This window comes from Artemia franciscana, chromosome 20 (assembly GCF_032884065.1).
Source record: "Artemia franciscana chromosome 20, ASM3288406v1, whole genome shotgun sequence".
Lineage (NCBI taxonomy): Eukaryota > Metazoa > Arthropoda > Branchiopoda > Anostraca > Artemiidae > Artemia > Artemia franciscana.
Genome location: NC_088882.1, coordinates 19,460,782 through 19,478,198, shown reverse-complemented (window position 1 = coordinate 19,478,198; position 17,417 = coordinate 19,460,782). Strand labels below are relative to the sequence as shown.

The 17,417-nt window shown below is 36.8% G+C and overlaps 1 protein-coding gene across 3 annotated transcripts in view; it reads left to right on the top strand.

Annotated features, from left to right (window-relative positions):
* LOC136039859 (N(4)-(Beta-N-acetylglucosaminyl)-L-asparaginase-like) overlaps positions 1-17,417 on the top strand; it is a 145,660-nt gene that overhangs the window by 125,326 nt on the left and 2,917 nt on the right. For 2 of the 3 annotated variants that reach the window (XM_065723798.1, XM_065723797.1), the window contains exon 6: positions 1,376-1,540. In XM_065723798.1, coding sequence (XP_065579870.1) covers positions 1,376-1,540 — 165 coding nt within the window. Of the gene's footprint in view, positions 1-1,148; positions 1,307-1,375; positions 1,541-17,417 lie in introns of those variants that run through there. The other variant, XM_065723800.1, reaches the window with a different exon arrangement.

Genomic DNA, 17,417 nt, shown 5'->3' with positions numbered 1-17,417 from the left:
GGTCAGGCTACGATGCTCGATGCTAGGCTGAGCGATGCTAGGTGCAATGTTCTAACGGGGAGGATAGCTCTTGTCCAAGCATTGGGGGTAGTTTTTGGTCAAAAAAGGGGAAGTGCAGGGGAATTCCCCAGGAGCAGTAGTTTCTCAAAAATTCTCTCCTGAAAAATATGAACATCCACTTCCTGAAAGATCACGCTGGCTTTTCAAATCCATCTTGGGAAAAATTTCAAGGAGTCATATTTTTTCAAGGTTATTTTTATTTTTCACAGCATTGTTATGCAAAAGTTAAACTTTGCCATATAGGTCAGGGGCAGTTGGTGTGGATGCTCACCTCATATGTGTATTACAGATAATATGATAGTAAAACGAACATAAATTAGGCAAGAGAAACAAGTTATTTAAAATAAAAGTAAAGAGCGATATCAAAAGCTATAACGAACGGAAATTGTTCCATATATGAGAGGGCCACCACCCCCTGAATCCTTGCTCTTTACGGTAAACTTTAACTAGTGCCTAACTAAATATAGACTGATCCGTGTAATAGAGCGTGTTGCCCCCTCTCTCATTCCCCGCTTTCTATGTTAAAATTTTACAGTGCTTTATTGAAAGTGTTTATGAATACAACAAACGTAACTTATGGAAAATTGTAAGTCTTGTATTTATTTATTGCCTTTTAAAACAGTTGAATGCAAAATTACATTGTTTAACGGAAATGTGCATCAATAAGATCTTCCATTCGTTTTTCATTATGAAAAATTGTTTTTATCCTATTCCAATTGCCCTTTTTCACAGGTCGTTCTAAAAGTATTGGGGCAAAAAATTAACTTTAGTGTAAAGACGTCAAAGGGCTAACTGTTTCATTATGAAAAATCGTTTTTGTCCTATTCCAATTGCCCATTTTCACAGGTCGTTCTAAAAGTATTGGGGCAAAAAATTATCTTTAGTGTAAAGACGTCAAAGGGCTAAGGGTAAGAGAGCAGTCTTCCTTATATATGAGATGATTATTATTCAATTAAGCACTAGTAAACACTGGGGCTTGGAGGGGCGGAATTTCTTCTCGTATTCCGAATAATTTTTGTTCGTTTTAAGTTTCAATGTCACTCTTTACATTTGAAAAAAAACTTGCTTAATTTATCTAATTTTTCTAGGATCCAGGTTCCTTGGAACGTCCTTTTCAGCACATCATTAATGACAATAATACCAAGTTGAAGTATTTTTCATGAAAAAAATTGCCATTGTGGAGAATAACTATTTTTTTACGATTTTATTACTTTTTATGATTTTATGAGTAAATACCTGGTTCATATATGTTTCTTGGCTGCTTGGCTCTCTTTTTTTGCAGATTATTCAAAAACATTTTCATTTAACGTTTCAGCTTGATAGCAGTTGAATATATGTCTCAGGGACTAAGTCCGACTGCTGCAGCTAAGATTGCCATCACCAGGATTGTTCGCCATTACCCTATTTTTAGTGGCGCACTAGTTGTCATGAATATGAAGGGAGAGTATGGAGGATACTGTTACGGTTTTTCAGAATTTTCGTAAGTGTAACTTAATTATTCATTGATTTTTAAATATTAGATAGCTCATTTTAATATATCATCAACAAGAACTACGGATAAGATTCTTAAACTCTAAAATGGGAACCATAATAATTAAAAAAAAATCCATAAGGTCCCTTTTGTGGCTTTATTGTAATAAAAGTCGCAAAAAAGTAAACTTCATAAACCCTTCTTGTCCTGTTTTCTCATTTATTTATTTTATTTAGGAAGTTTTGTTTGTCTAAGAGCAAAAGGGGCAAACACTAAAGTTTTTTTTTGAGAAGCTTAGTATACACTATAAAGTGATGAATAGAAAAAAAAAACATGAACAAGCCTATGAATTAGTAGCCAATCGAATCGATGAATGAACTTGCCCATGAACTTGCCATCCTCTTGCCAAAGAGTTTTATCAAGGGATATTTATCCTTTAATAAAGTTCATTAAAGGGAATAAAGGAGTTTTATTAAGGGATGTTATCAAGATAATCATAGGACTAAATGTTTAGTGCCTGAATTGTTGACAAACTGACAATTTATGAAGAAAAACGGTACTTGTATGATATACGTCCTACCTAATGTTCTTCTAATATGTTTCTCTGACGCTCAATCCTAATAGAATATTCCAAAGTAAGATAAAAATATAATTTAGAAGCAAATTGGGTTACTAAAAGTTTTTCTTGAGAAGCTTAGTATAGGCTATAAAGTGATGAATAAAAAAAAAAACATGGACGAGCCTATGAATTAGTAGCCAATCAAATCAATAAACGAACTTGCCCATGCACTTGTCGTCCTCTTGCCAAGGAGTTTTATTAAGGGATGTTTACCCTTTAATAAAGTTTGTTAAAGGGAATGAAGGAGTTTTATTAAGGGATGTTATCAAGATAATCATACGACTAAATATTTAGTGCCTGGATTATTGACAAACTGACAATTTATGCAGAAAAACGGTACTTGTATGATATACGCCCTACCTAATGTTCTTCTAATATGGTTCTCTGACGCTCAATCCAAATGGAATATTCCAGGTAAGATAAAAATAAAATATTTTAGAAATAAATTGGGCTATATATTTGCACATTAGGGGGGAGGGTAAGCATAGCGGGTCCGCATGCCTAATGTGTTAGGTACAATTATTCTGCATATTATGTATTAAGAATTGTTTTCTAACTTCACACTGTCCAAATGCTTTACCCCCTCCCCCCTAATATGCAAATATATAGCCCAAGTTATATGTTTTCTATCTATTCTGTCACTTCTCTTTGTCTTGTCTCACGCTAAGCTGAAAGAAACTAACGAAAAAAAATCGGTTCTATAATGCATCAATGAATGAACAACTTGAACGGTAGGGCGTTCATCATACAAGTCCAAAAAATTTATTAATTCGAAATATGCTTGTGTGTACAAATTCCCTATTTTAAAATTAGATTTCCCTGTTCTAATGAAACAAATTCCCTATTCTAAAATTAGATATTTTTCTGTAAAACCCCATACTAATAACATTGGGTACTACAACTTAAATTTCAATAAAGCTTTGTCGTGATTAAATGGAATCATTTACGCCAATTTTGAAAATTTAATCAGAAATATACAATCAAAAATAGTTTTGCTCAATAGCTACTAAGATTTTCACGTTTTAGCAGGATTATAGTGTCTTGACTTCTTCAAAAAATAAAATTTAATGCTTGGAAGCGTTTCTTTGAGAATTTTTTGTATTAAATTCAAAACGTAATGCAATTTATTTTAATGTTCATACTTTTGTAAGGTAGTTTTCAAACAGTTTGTAGTAACGACTGTAGTAAGGAGCGACCCGGCTCAATAGTAACCAAAACTCTAAAAAACGGAATTTTGATACCAATAGTTACATCAAAAGAATCGCAATTTAATGCTGATTTCAAATATATAAGTTTCATCAAGTTTAGTCCTACCCATCAGAAGTTACGAGCCTGAGAAAATTTGCCCTATTTTAGAAAATAGGGGGAAACATCCCCTAAAAGTCATAGAATCTTAACGAAAATCACACCATCAGATTCAGCGTATCAGAGAACCCTACTATACAAGTTCCAAGCTCCTATCTACAAAAATGTGGAATTTTGTATTTTTTGCCAGAAGACAAATCACGGATGCGTGTTTATTTGTTTTTGTTTTGTTTTTTCTCCCAGGGGTGATCGTATCTACCCAGTGGTCCTAGAATTTTGCGAGAGGGCTCATTCGAACGGAAATGAAAAGTTCTAGTGCCCGTTTTAAGTGACCAAAAAAATCGGAGGGCACCTAGGCCCCCTCCCACGCTCATTTTTTTCCCAAAGTGGTCGGATCAAAATTCTGAGGTAGCCATTTTATTCAGCATAGTCGAAAAACCTTATAAATATTTCTTTGGGGACGACTTACTCCCCCACAGTCCCCGTGGGAGGGGCTGCAAGCTACAAATTTTGACCAGTGTTTGCATATAGTAATGGTTTTTGGGGAGTGTAGAGACGTTTTCAGGGGGATTTTTTGGTTGGGAGGGGGTTGTGAAGAGTGGGTTATGCGGAGGATACTTTCCATGGAGGAATTTGTCATGGGGAAAGAAGATTTCCATAAAGGGGGCGCAGTATTTTCTAGCATTATTTAAGAAAAAACAATAAAAATATATATGCAAAAGTTTTTTTCAACTGAAAGTAAGCAGTAGCATTAAAAATTAAAACGAACAGAAAATATTACGCATGTAAGGGGTTCACCTCCTCCTAATACCTCAGTCTTTACGCTAAAAAATGTTTAGTAATTTGAACTATTTATTCTACGGCCTTTGTGATTCAGGGGACAAAATTTAAGCTTTATTGTAAAGAGGGAGGTATTGACGAGTGGGTGAACCCTCTCATATACATAATAAAAACGTAGGAATATAGAAGTTTGTTACGTAAGCTAATTCGTAAGTTACATATGTCTTTTACTAATGAAAACGTTCGTAAAAAACTAAAAGTTTTAGTTGCCTTTTTAAGTACCCAAAAAATTGGAGGGCAACCGGGCCTCCTCCCCCTCCTTTTTTCTCAAAATCAATCGATCAAAACTATGGGAAAGCCATTTAGCCAAATAAAAAAATATGCAAATTTCGCTTTAATAATTCATCTGCGGAGAGCCGAAATCAAAACATGGATTAACTAAAAAACGTTCAGAAATTATATAAAAAGAACAAGTTTTTTTTAACTGAAAGTAAGGAGCAACATTAAAACTTAAAACGAACAGAAATTACCCCGTATATGGAAGGGGTTGTTCCTTCTTCAACGCCCTGCTCTTTACGCTAAAGTTTTTACTGCTTTAAAAATTAGAGTTGAAAGAAAGAGTCAAACTTTAGCGCAAAGAGCAGGGCGTTGAAGAGGGAACAGCCCCATTTTTTGCCGTAGCAAAAAACAGCAAATTTATAGTCTCCGGTATTCGTTGTCATTACCTCTAGGATTCGAATTGGCCAGAGGGGATAGCCCGCAAATTTGGCTAGGAATAAATCACCGATTTTAATGTTCGCAGGATTCATGCCTAGTAACTGAAAGATTATAAAGTGAATGAAACTTATCTTTCCGTGAGGGCCGAGTCTCACTAATGTATCCAAGTGAACAATCAGTCAAAACTGTGTGAGGTCGGCCCAACTGCTAATCCTTCTCGACACTAAAAAGTGTAATTAACGCGCAGGCAAATAATATCCAATTTTCTCTACCACCACACTTGGCTATCGTATCTAATTTTTTCAATTCAAAACGCCAAAAATCTGATTGTGTGATAAATTCAAGTATCAGATTGCACAATTTATGTAGTTACTGAATTAATTCATGCCTAAGGAATCAAGTTCAAACAATTCATAAGTTCAAACAGGTGTAATCCCTTTGAGAGCTAGTTCAATACTGCAGCATACTGCAGGCATCTTCTTTGAATTAAATTCATTTTTTTCGGTAATCTCGGTTATAATGTTTTTTTTCTGATATTATGAGAAATAGAAACTATTCAGATCGAAATAAAGATTTTTAATTTTATGAATGACTTAAGAATATTAAGTGGAAACTTTCAGGGCATGGTGAGGGGGGTGTACAACTGACGAAAAGGCAATATGCGCATACTTCCTTATATGAAATTACTCTGTATATGAAAGGGCTTTTCCTCTTCAACGCCCCGCTCTTTACGCTGAAGTGTGACTCTTTCTCTTAACTATACTTCTTAAAACAGTAAAAACCTTTAGCGTGAAGAGTTGAAGAGGAAAAGCCCCTTTCATATACGGAGTAATTTCATATAAGGTATGCTCATATTGCCTTTTCGTCAGTTGTACATCGCCCTCATCATGCCCTGAAAGTTTCCACAAAGACAAGTTTCTTTCTCTTTATAATCTTTCATTTACTAGGCATGAATCCTGCGAAGACTAAAATCGGTGATTTATTCCTAGCCAAATTTGCGGGCTATCCCCTCTGGCCAATATGAATCCTAGAGGTAATGACCACGAATACCGGAGACTGTAAATTTACTGTTTTTTTGCTATGACAAAAAATATGTTTTTTTGCTACGGCAATAAAAGGGGCTGTTCCCTCTTCGGCGCCCTGCTCTTTGCGCTAAAGTTTGACTCTTTCTCTCAACTCTAATTTTTAAAACAGTAAAAACTTTAGCGTAAAGAGCAGGGTGTTGAAGAGGGAACAGCCCCTTTCATATACGGGGTAATTTCTGTTCGTTTTAAGTTTTAATGTTGCTCCTTACTTTCAGTTAAAAAAACTTTTTTTTTTATTTAATTGTATATGAAAGCTAACCGTTCACCCCAAAATACAATTTATGACACTTATCACAATAGAACAACATAATTATACTCTTCAATTTAGAAGAAAGCTCGCAATGGAAATCCCCTAGGGAATGTAGTTTTTGTAGTTGAAATATTAAAATTTTTGAAAAAAAATAAAAATTCATTGCACATCTCTGCTGATGATATAAAATTGAGACTGTATTTTGGTTTAAAAGCCTCTTTTTGAACCATCATATTTTATTTTTAGACAGAAAAAAAAGAGTTAATATTGTTGTGTAATTCGAAGAAGGGAGACACCAAATACGGTCATACAGCTTACTTCCATGTGGGTTTTCTGGGTCTTAGTAGCTTGTTTTTCTTATTCTCGTATATTGTAAACTCAACAAGAATGGGTCCAACAAAGTTAATACTTGTAATCTTTGAAGTGTGTTGACAGCCACAGCTTGTAAAGAGAATAATCAGTTAACTAATTTCGTTTGAAGTACGGTGGAGGTTAAGTTGTTTGAAACTGTCTTCCATCTCTGCAGTTTTCTTGTTTCAATCCTTATACTATTGACATTGTTTAATAGTGCATTTACACATTGTGAAAATCCATCCAGATTTAGCAATCCGTGCGGAGATTTTGTCTGTTTTCGCGCGTGAAAAACTCTAGGTTTCCGCAACGATTTGGTCAAATCAGTACAGATTCTTGGCAAAGTTTTTGAATGAATAAAGCCATGAGAATGGATCATCAAAAATTTCATGATCTTATAACATTGATTCAAGGCTACCACAGCTTGTATGATACAGCTTACTCAGGGTATAAGAAAACCAAGAAAAGGTGTGTCATTTGTCTCTATTGCTCAACAGCTTTGAGAAGAGGATAAGAATATTAGAGTAAATATAAAATATAGTTCACAATTCAACTTTGTTGTTTCAACAAAGCGTGGACTATGTTGTTTCGACTGAATTTCTTTCTCTTTGTGTCTTCTGAGCCTCCTTCGCAGTCTAAGGATTTAAGCGAGAATCAAATTAGCCAATGTCCTTCTCTTAGAACTTGTTATTTTATTTAAGAATTAACGACGCTTCTTGACTACTAAGGTCCCTGCGTCGGCCCTGCAGTGCATTCCTGCAGCGTGATTCGATCTCTGGGTCCCGTATTACCAAGCTAAGGTCAAATCCACTGTGCCACCACAGGACCTTTTAGAACTTGTCCTCATGCTGATGCATTTTTTTGAAAACTTTACCTGAAAACGTAGCGTTTTCCGGGCCATCATTCCAAAAAATACGAATGGATTTCCGCAATGCGTAAATGAACCATAAAACTTGTAATAAGATGCGTATTTAACATAAAGAAGTTACCACTGTGCTCATTATGTTTTGTTAAAAATGGGAAAGGAAACCAAAGTTTAATGAAAAAGAGAGAGGTCATAATGGAGGGGAGGGAACTGTTAAGGAAATACACCACTTGGCTATCTTTGGAAGCATTGAGCTAGGTAGCAGTTGAAGGGAAAGGGTCGAAATCCGAATGGCAAACGTTCAGGATATATTATTTTATCTTAGAAGCGTTAAGAACGAGGGGCACAATGAAAAAGAGGGACATGCTAGAAGTCTTTTAGAGAAATGACTCAAGGATAATCTTACTATCACGAATTCTCGACAATCTACCAAATACTGTTATTCTTTAAAAAAATTTAAGTCAACCCAGGATGTGTGAATCTGAAATTCAAGGAAACGATACCAAAAGTTTGAATCTTCTGGGATTTTTTGTCAGATTACCGAAATCGAATCTGAAGGCGGTATAAGACCGAGGAATATTGCTTGGCCTTTGGAATCACCATTGGTGACTGTAAAACAGGTATTAAGTTTTTGATGGTCTGAAACTCTATTTCAGAGGTATTGAGCCCTATTTTGAAAAAAAGAACGTCGCTTTTTGAATGGTTGTTAGGGGTATGTCTCCTTTTTATGGCACTTGGTATTAACCAAGTGACATATAGCAATCACAAATTCTGTCGGTCTGTCTGTCTGTCAGTCTGTCGGTCTGTCGGTCCCGGTTTTGCTAATTTAGGCACTTCCAGGTAAGCTAGGACGACGAAATTTGGCAGGCGTATCAGGGACCGGACAAGATTAAATTAGAAATATTCATTTTCCCGATTTGACCATCTGGGGGGGGGGGAGTCGGGGCCCCGTTAATTCGGAAAAATAGAAAAAAGGAAGTATTTTTAACTTACGAACAGTTCATCAGATCTGAATGAAATCTGATGTTTGGAAAGATATCGTGTCTCAGAGCTGTTATTTTAAATCCCGACTGGATCCGGTCACATTGGGGGGGAGTTGGGAGGGGGAAATCTAAAATCTTGGAAAACACTTAGAGTGGAGGGATCGTGATGAAACTTGGTGGGAAAAATAAGCACAAGTCCTAGATACATGATTGACATAACCCGAACGGATCTGCTGTCTTTGGGGTAGTTGGGGGGGGGGGGGTTAATTCTGAAAATTAGAAAAAATGAGGTATTTTTAACTTACGAACGGGTGATCGGATCTTGATGAAATTTGATATTTAGAAGGATATTGTGTCTCAAAGCTCGTATTTTAAATCCCGACCGGATCTGGTGACATTGGGGGGAGTTGGGGGGAACCTTAAATCATGGAAAACGCTTAGATTAGATCGGGATTAAACTTGGTGGGAAAAACAAGCAAAGGTCTTAGATAAATGATTTACATGATTGAAACGGATCCGACTATATTGGGGGGGGGTTAATTCTGGAAAATTAGAAAAAATGACGTATTTATAACTTACGGAGGAGTGATCGGATCTTCATGAAACTTCATATTTAGAAGGACCTCGTAACTCAGATCTCTTATTTTAAATCTCAACCGGATCCAGCGTCATGGGGGGGGGGGTATTAGGGGTGGGGACCGGAAATCTTAGAAAATAGTTAAAGCGGAGAGATCAGGAGGAAACTGGATGGAAGAATAAAAACCTGTCTAAGATACGTGATTGACATAACCGGACCGGACCTGCTCTCTTTGGTGGAGCTGGGGGGGGGGGTAATTTGGAAAAATGAGGTATTTGTAACTTACGAAAGGGTGACCAGATCTTAATGAAATTTGATATTTATAAGGATCTTGTGCTTTAAAGCTCTAATTTTAAATTCCGACCAGATCCTATGACATTATGGGGAGTTGGAGGAGAAAACTGGAATTCTTGGAAAACGAGAAAATTGGGGTATTTTATCTTACGAATAGGTGATCGGATCTTAATGAAATTTGATATTTAGAATGAATTCATGTCTCAGAGCTCTTATTTCAAATCCCGACCAGATGTTTTGACATTGGGGGGAGATCGAGGGTGAAATCTTGGAAAACACTTGGAGTGGAGGAATCGAGATGAAGCTTGGCGGATAGAATAAGCAAATGTCCTTGATACGTGATTGACGTAACCGTACTGGATTCGCTCTCTTTGGGGGAGCTGGGGGGAGGCGTTCAGTGATTTGGCGAGTTTGGTGCTTCTGAACGTGCAAGGACGATGAAAATTGGTAGGCGTGTCAGGGACCTGCACAAATTGACTTGTTAAGGTCGTTTTCCCAGATTCGACCATCTGGGAGGCTAAAGGGAGAGGGAAAAGAAAAAAAATGAGGTATTTATAACTTACGAGTGGGTGATCGGATCTTAATGAAGTTTGATATTTAGAAGGACATCGTGACGCAGAGCTCTTATTTTAAATCCTGACCGGCATTAAGCCTCTGATTTTCCTTTTAAATCAATCTAGTGTTTCTTAGAATTTTGTTAGAGCTCATACCATATGAGTTCTTGGCTCTTAGCTATTCTTGCCTCGTCATAAGTGCCATATGAGCTCTTAGCTCTTGTTATTTTATTTTTTCGTGAGAACGAGCAGGCTACCACAAAATCGTAGGTGGATCTTTTATGCCTCAATAAGGGCTACTGCTCATGTCTGCGTGGTTTTTATAAATCTATCTTAATAACACTATTACGGAGTGCCATGTGACACCAAAAATGCAAATTTTTGGTGCAAATACTGGTGTGAATTGACTTGGGAAGCAAAAAAGGAACCATTATAATCTCCATGATCAAATATCCTTAACCCGTGGTTTACTATTCCTCCTCTTGTGCACTGTTCTTCCAAGACCACTCAGTAAGTGAAAACTAAAATATGCGTTTTGAAAAACAAACTGAGTAATGAAAATTAAATTTTTATTTATTTATTTTCTTATAATTGTTTCCATTCTCATGAAAATAAAGTGAACTAGACCTAAGTTGCCTGAGCAACGTGAAGTGTTGCGGCAACCTTTGTCCGGCTTCGCCAAATAAAGTGTTGCGAGAGCAACACTTTGGTTTTGTTTCTTTGCTATCGGTTAAACGCTGAAGTTGTCAGCCTATCGAAGCTTTTAAAACGTTATGTTCAAAGAAGAACGCGATCAGTAATCGCATGATCAAAGGCTATTCCTCAGCGTTGAAAAAACAACAATAACAAAAGAATATCGAAAGAAGGGACTAAATTGACTTTGCAGCCAGTTGAACTTTATCCTTTTCAATCGTAGACATCGTGACGAATCAAGACTTGGAACAATATCTTATATAACCTAGTTGGTATTATAAAGCTATTCGTAGAATTTCAGGATCAAAATACCATAGATGACACTCTCTTAATTATTACGAAACTGCCTCGTTGTTTTACGTTATCGTTTGTACCCGTTGCGTAAACACTTAATTCTAGGTTACAGTGAGTATGGGTAGGCTACACCAATTAGCAAAAGTTACAAACCCCTCTTCACTAAAGAAGACTGTAGCCTAACAGACGATTATTACTTACAAGTCCCCCACATGTCTTACCACTGGAACCAACTCGGTCTTACCATCAAATACACTGGAAACAAATAATAGGTACACCAAATAGCAAAATTTGCAAACCCCTCACTGCCAAAAATGATTATGAGCTAACAACCGACCTTTCCTTACATGTCCCCTACATGTCTCACAATTGGTATCGGCTTATTTTTGGTTTCAGTGTGTACCCTACTACTGAAGTTGTCAACCCCTTGAAACTTTCAAACTAGCATAATCTCCTGTAGGAATTGTTGTACCAAAAAATGGATGATATATACTTTGATCAGCTCATCAAGAGCTATCGATTGCCGTCAAAAAAAAATTCTATCTGTCTTAGTTCAAAAGTTGTTTTTTTTTTTGCCGTAGGCCAACTTTCTAACGTCACCACTTAGAAAGGAGCAAAGGATAAGCTCCAATTTCTTTAGCAATGATAGAACTTTTAAAGCTTAAGAGGTACATTTGATAACATTTCTCTACCTCAATCCCAAGTCCGAAAGAACAAATGATAAACCCAGCCAAAATCACGGCAGCACTTTCGGAGTTGTCAACCCCTTTAAACTTTCAAAGTGGTATATCTCATGAAGGAATTTTTGTACAAAAAAATGGATGACATATACTTTAATCAGCTCATCAAAAGCTATCGACTGCCGTCGAAAAAAAAAATCTATCTGTCTTAGTTCAAAAGTTGACTTTTTTGCCGTAGGCCAACTTTCTAACGTCATCACTTAGAAAGGAGCAAAGGATAAACTCTAATTTCTTTAGCAATGAGAGAACTTTTAAAGTTTAAGAGGCGCATCTGATACCATTTCTCTACCGCAATCCCAAGTGCGAAAAACCGAATGATAAACTCAGCCGAAATCACGGCAGCACTTTCGGACCCGTGGGAAAATGCCGCTTTTTTGCTTCTCTAAATTTTTCTATTTATCACTCAAAGAAGATATATTGTGGGGCAGGGTAACTGTCGCATATATTTAACACTTATAGATTTTAGTCCATCTTCAATTTGAAACTGGTGCCTGCCTGCTTGCCTGCTAGAACGGAGCTTTCCACTCGAAAGCAGGAACATGGTTTGATGAAACGAAAGCTTGGCTGCATAACTTCAGATAGTCCTCTCTGACATAGGCTATACAACTCCTCTTCACTTCACACACTATAGGCTCTGGCTCAAGGACAAGCAAAAACCATCCTTTTTGGCCCCAGGCAAGAGTTCTACGAAGCATTCCAAAATGTAAAGTCATATTCATCAATCCGGCCTAAGGTCCACACTTTCCGTAAAAACCGCAGAGGTTAGACCCTTACCACTTTCTAGGATTAAGCTGAAATCGGGGTGCTAGGAACAAAAAAAAAACCAAAAAACCACGACAAAACCAAAGTGTTGCTCTCGCAACACAAATATCTCGAGTGAGTTTTTTCAACTAGTTTTGTAGATAAATCCTGTTTTAATTTTTGATCTTTTTTAAGTTTCAGCTCTGTTCTTTACTTCCATAAGAAAAACCTCTTTTTAATTCGTAGCAATAAATGAATCGAATCATCTAGTATAAAAGATTGTATTAATTGTGAGAAAGGGGAAAAATAGAGTGAATTTGATGGAAATTACAAATCAAATTCAGCGTGCCTAAGATTCCAATTCCTGAGGTAGAAAGTTTATACATGCATAAACACGAGTTTTTTTTACCTGAGCAGGATGATTGCGGGCTCATTTTTTCCCTTTTTTGTATGAAAGTTGACCGTATCACACTTATGGTCATAGGACTTATCGGGGGCTTATTTGAATTGGATTTCAAAGTTTGATTGCTCTGTTAAGTAACTAAAGAAATTGCGTAGCTGTGGAGTTATGATTTCTGCTGTTTTTTTTACTGTTGTTTTCGATCCAATTTGGCCACCGTCCTCTTGATTTCTTATCTAGTTCAAATCTACGTTTCTTTTCCTCCGTTTCCTATTTGCGGCACCAAACGATTTCTCCCTAATGAACACCAATTTGCTATTGATTAAAAGCTCTTAGATAGCCACCTGACTTTAAACTACCATAAATTATATATTTAGCTTCCCGGTTGCAGAGGAAGTAATGCCGACCGATAGGTCTTTTGTTCCTGAAAAATCACATCCCGACTAGATCCGGTGACATTGGGGGAGTTGGAGGGGGAGAACTGAAATATTTGAAAACGCTTAGAGTGGAGGGATCTGGATGAAACTTGGTGGGAAAAATAAGCATAAGTCCTAGATACGTGATTGACGCAACCGGGATGGATCCACTCTCTCTGGGGGAGTTTTGGGGAGGGTTGGTTCTGAGAAATCAGAAAAAATCAGCTATTTTTACTAGTTTGAAAAAAGGAGCTCGTAACTCAGATCTCTTATTTTAATTCCCGACCGTATCCATTGTCATTGGGGGAGTGGGGGGGGGCTGGAAATCTTAGAAAACGCTTAGAGCGGAGAGATCGGGATAAAGCTTGGTGGGAAGAATAAGCGCAAGTCCTAGATATGTGATTGATATAGCTGGAACGGATCCACTCTCTTTTGGGGTGTTGGGGGAGGGTTAATTCTGAAAAACTTTAAAAAATGACATATTTTAACTTACGAAGGAGTTATTGGATCTTAATGAAATTTGATAGTTAGAATGATCTCGTAACTTAGATCTCTTATTTGAAATCCTGACTGGATCCAGTGTCATTCGGGGGAGTTAGGGGGACTGGAAATCTTGGAAAACGCTTAGAGTGGAGAGATCGGGAACAAACTTGGTGGGAACAATAAGCACAAGTCCTAGATACGTGATTGACATAACCGGACCGTATGCACTCTCTTTGAGGGATTTGGGGGGGAGGGGTACCTAATTCGGTAATTCGGAAACAATAGAAGAAATGAGGTATTTTTAACTTACGATCGGGTGATTGAATCCTAATGAAATCCTAGATACGTGATTGACATAACTAGACCGGATTGGCTCTCTTTGAGGGTTTTTGAGGGGGTGTATTTGGAAAACTTAGAAAATATGGACGTTCTAGGACGATAAAAACTGGTTGGCGTGTCAGGGACCTGCACAAATTGACTCGATAACCGTCGTATCCCCGATTCGACCATCTGTGGGGCTAAAGGGAGAGGAAAAAATTGAAAAAAATGTGGCATTTTTGACTTACAGATGGATGATTGGATCTTAATGAAATTTGATGTTTAGAAGGACCTCATGTCTCAGAGCTCTTATTTCAAACCCCTTACCGTATCCGGTGATATTGGGGGGAACTGGAGGGGGAAACTGGAAAGATTGGGAAATCAATCGGGATTAAACTTGGTGGGAAGAATAAGGACAAGTCCTAGATACGTGATTGACATAACCGTACTGAATCCGCTTTCTCGAGGGGCGTTAATTCGTAAAAATTAGAAAAACTATGGCATTTTTAACTTTTGATCGGGAGATCAGATCTTAATGAAATTTGATATTTAGAAGGAACTCATGTCTCAGAGCTCTTGTTTTAAATCCCGACCAGATCTGGTGACATTGGGGGGAATTGGAGGGGAAACCGGAAATCTTGAAAATAGGGATGAAACTTGGTGGGTAGGATAAGCAAATATCGTAGATACGTGATTGACGTAACTGGATTGGATCCGCTCTCTTTGGGAGAGTTAGGGGGGTCCACTGCTGGGGCGAGTTCGGTGCTTCTGGACGTGCTAGGATGATTAAAATTGGTTGGCATGTCGGGGACCTGCACAAATTGACTTCATAATGTCGTGTTCCCCAGTTCGACCATCTGGGGGCTGAAGAGAGAGGAATAATTAGAAAAGACGAGGCATTTTTAACTTACTAGTGGGTGATCGGATCTTAATGAACTTTGATATTGAAAAGGACCTTGTGTCTCAGAGCTCTTATTTTAAATCCCGACCAGCATTAAGCCTCTGATTTTCCTTTTAAATCAATCTATTGATTCTTAAAATTTTGCTAGAGCTCAAGCCATATGACCTCTTGGCTCTCGGCTGTTTCGACCTCGTCACAAGTGCCATATGAGCTCTTAGCGCTTGTTTTAACTGAAAGTAAGGAGCAACATTAAAACCCAAAAGGAACAAAAATTATTCAGTGTATGAAGGTGTTACCCCCCCCCCTCTTCAACACCTTTCTCCTCACGTTAAGGCTCTTAGCACTGTAAAAATGCTTTCTACTATAATTAAATGGTCCTTGTGTTTCAGGAGTTGTTCTTAAAAAATTGGGACCAAAAGTCAAACTTTAAAATTATCCCTGTTGAAACCTAATCAAAGCTTTAAATCTCCCCTCCCTGAAAAATTTCTATACTTTCCAATAACAAATACTATACGTTAAAGAATGGGGTAAATTTCATAACTTACAGGCTTCTCCCCGCGGACTGTGGGGAGTTATTTACCCTTAAAGGCATAGTTATTTGATCTTTCAATTGTGCTGAACCAAATGACTATCTCAAAATTTTTTATCAGACAAATTTGGGGAAAAAGGGGTGTGTAAGGTCGCAATCTTTTTGGTCACTTAAAAAAGGGCAGTTGACTCTTAATTTCCGTTGTAATTCACCCTCTCCCGATTTTCTAGGACTGTTATTCCGATACGATCACCCTTGGAAAAAAACCAACAAAAAACAAATAAAAACACATCCATGATCTTTCTTCTTGCAGAAAAATCTGAATTCCACATTTTTGTATATAGGAGCTTGGAACTTCTATAACAGGGTTCTCTGATACACTGAATCTGATGGAGTGATTTTCATTAAGATTCCTTGACTTTTTGGGGTGTTTTCTCGCTTTTTCAAAAATCAGGCAACTTTCTCAGGCTCGTAGCTGTTGATGGGTATCGCTAAACTTGATGAATAATACATAGTTGGGATGAGCAGAATAAGCTGATTCTGTTGATGTATAGTGATATCATAATTCCATTTTTCAGAATTATGATTACTATTGAGCCGCGTCGCTCCTTACAGTCGTTACCATGAACTGTTTGAATCACTAGATTATTCCAAAAATTTTTTTTTAGTGATACATAATTGCGCGTCAGCTTTTAAGAAGGATGGGTGGTGGTGGGGGGGTGCCTAAAGAACTGCATTTCCATGCCCAAGTTTCCAACTCCATGATCTTTCAGATAAATAAAGAAAGAGGTATGGGGGGTATAGGATTTGATCGGTCATCTTCCTCCATTTAGACCAAACCTGAATAAAATTGCTTTGGGGAGATCACTTTCTTCTTTTTGCAGAAAAAATATATGTACGTACAAGTGAGCATTTATTGTATATTTATGTATTTATTTATTTTTCTTGAAAACGGATCTATATTTTTTCGGGAAAATTTGTATCTTGAGATATTCTGGCCTAAAAAGGATCTAGATAGGTCAAAAGTTTGAGAAAATTCGTTAAGAGCCTCAATCTTGGAAACAAAATATTTATATGACTGACGTCACTTTTGTATACATCATTATTCAGTTTATATACATCAGTATCCGCAACGCCGGTTTTGACCTTAAGGGTCTAGTGCCGTCATACTTACTTTACTTACTCACTTATTGCAATGACGTTGTCATACTTGACACAATTATGTGGAAAAATTGAATATTTCATGCATGGAAAAGTTTACGTTAAATTACTTAAAGAGCAAAAAACTGTGCAATTGCAAAAATATTTGTGTATATTTTGATAAGAGATTACAACAATTCAAAACCCTAAAAAATTAAACCAAAAGTTTGAAGCTTAAAAGGAATCGTTGGTAGAAGTACTTGATTCAGTAGTCAAATATCTTTGAACAGAGACAGTATGAAAAGGTTTTAAATTGCGTAAAAATGAAAAAGAGGTAATTGCAAAAAATATTTGTGTATATTTGAACAAGGGATTGCAATATTTCAAAAACATCAAAAAAGAAAACCAAAAGTTTGAAGCTTTGAGAAACCGTTGTTAGAAAAACATCATTACCGAATTTCTTTTGTTATATGCGCAATGTCTTTTAAAGCTATTTTTATCTTTTTAAGCTATAAAAAAAAGTTAAAAAATTTCCAAGTTTAGTTCAGAATCGCTAAAGTTATTACATAAATTGCAAAAATATCTACGGTGCCTGAGCAAAAATTTTAATGTTTTAATTCAAACTAGAAAAATGACTAAAAATTGTATTTTTTTTTTGTTTTGTTAGATAAAATCAACTTGCTATGTCATTAAGCTTATAGGTTTGAACGTAACCAGATAAATAATGTCAGTAGGAAGGCCCAATAAATGAAAATTTGAAATTATTACAAAATATATGATTCTTTGGAACAACCTGACCTAACCTAACAACCTAACAGTGACGTTAGCCAAGAAACTGACTACATCAGCCT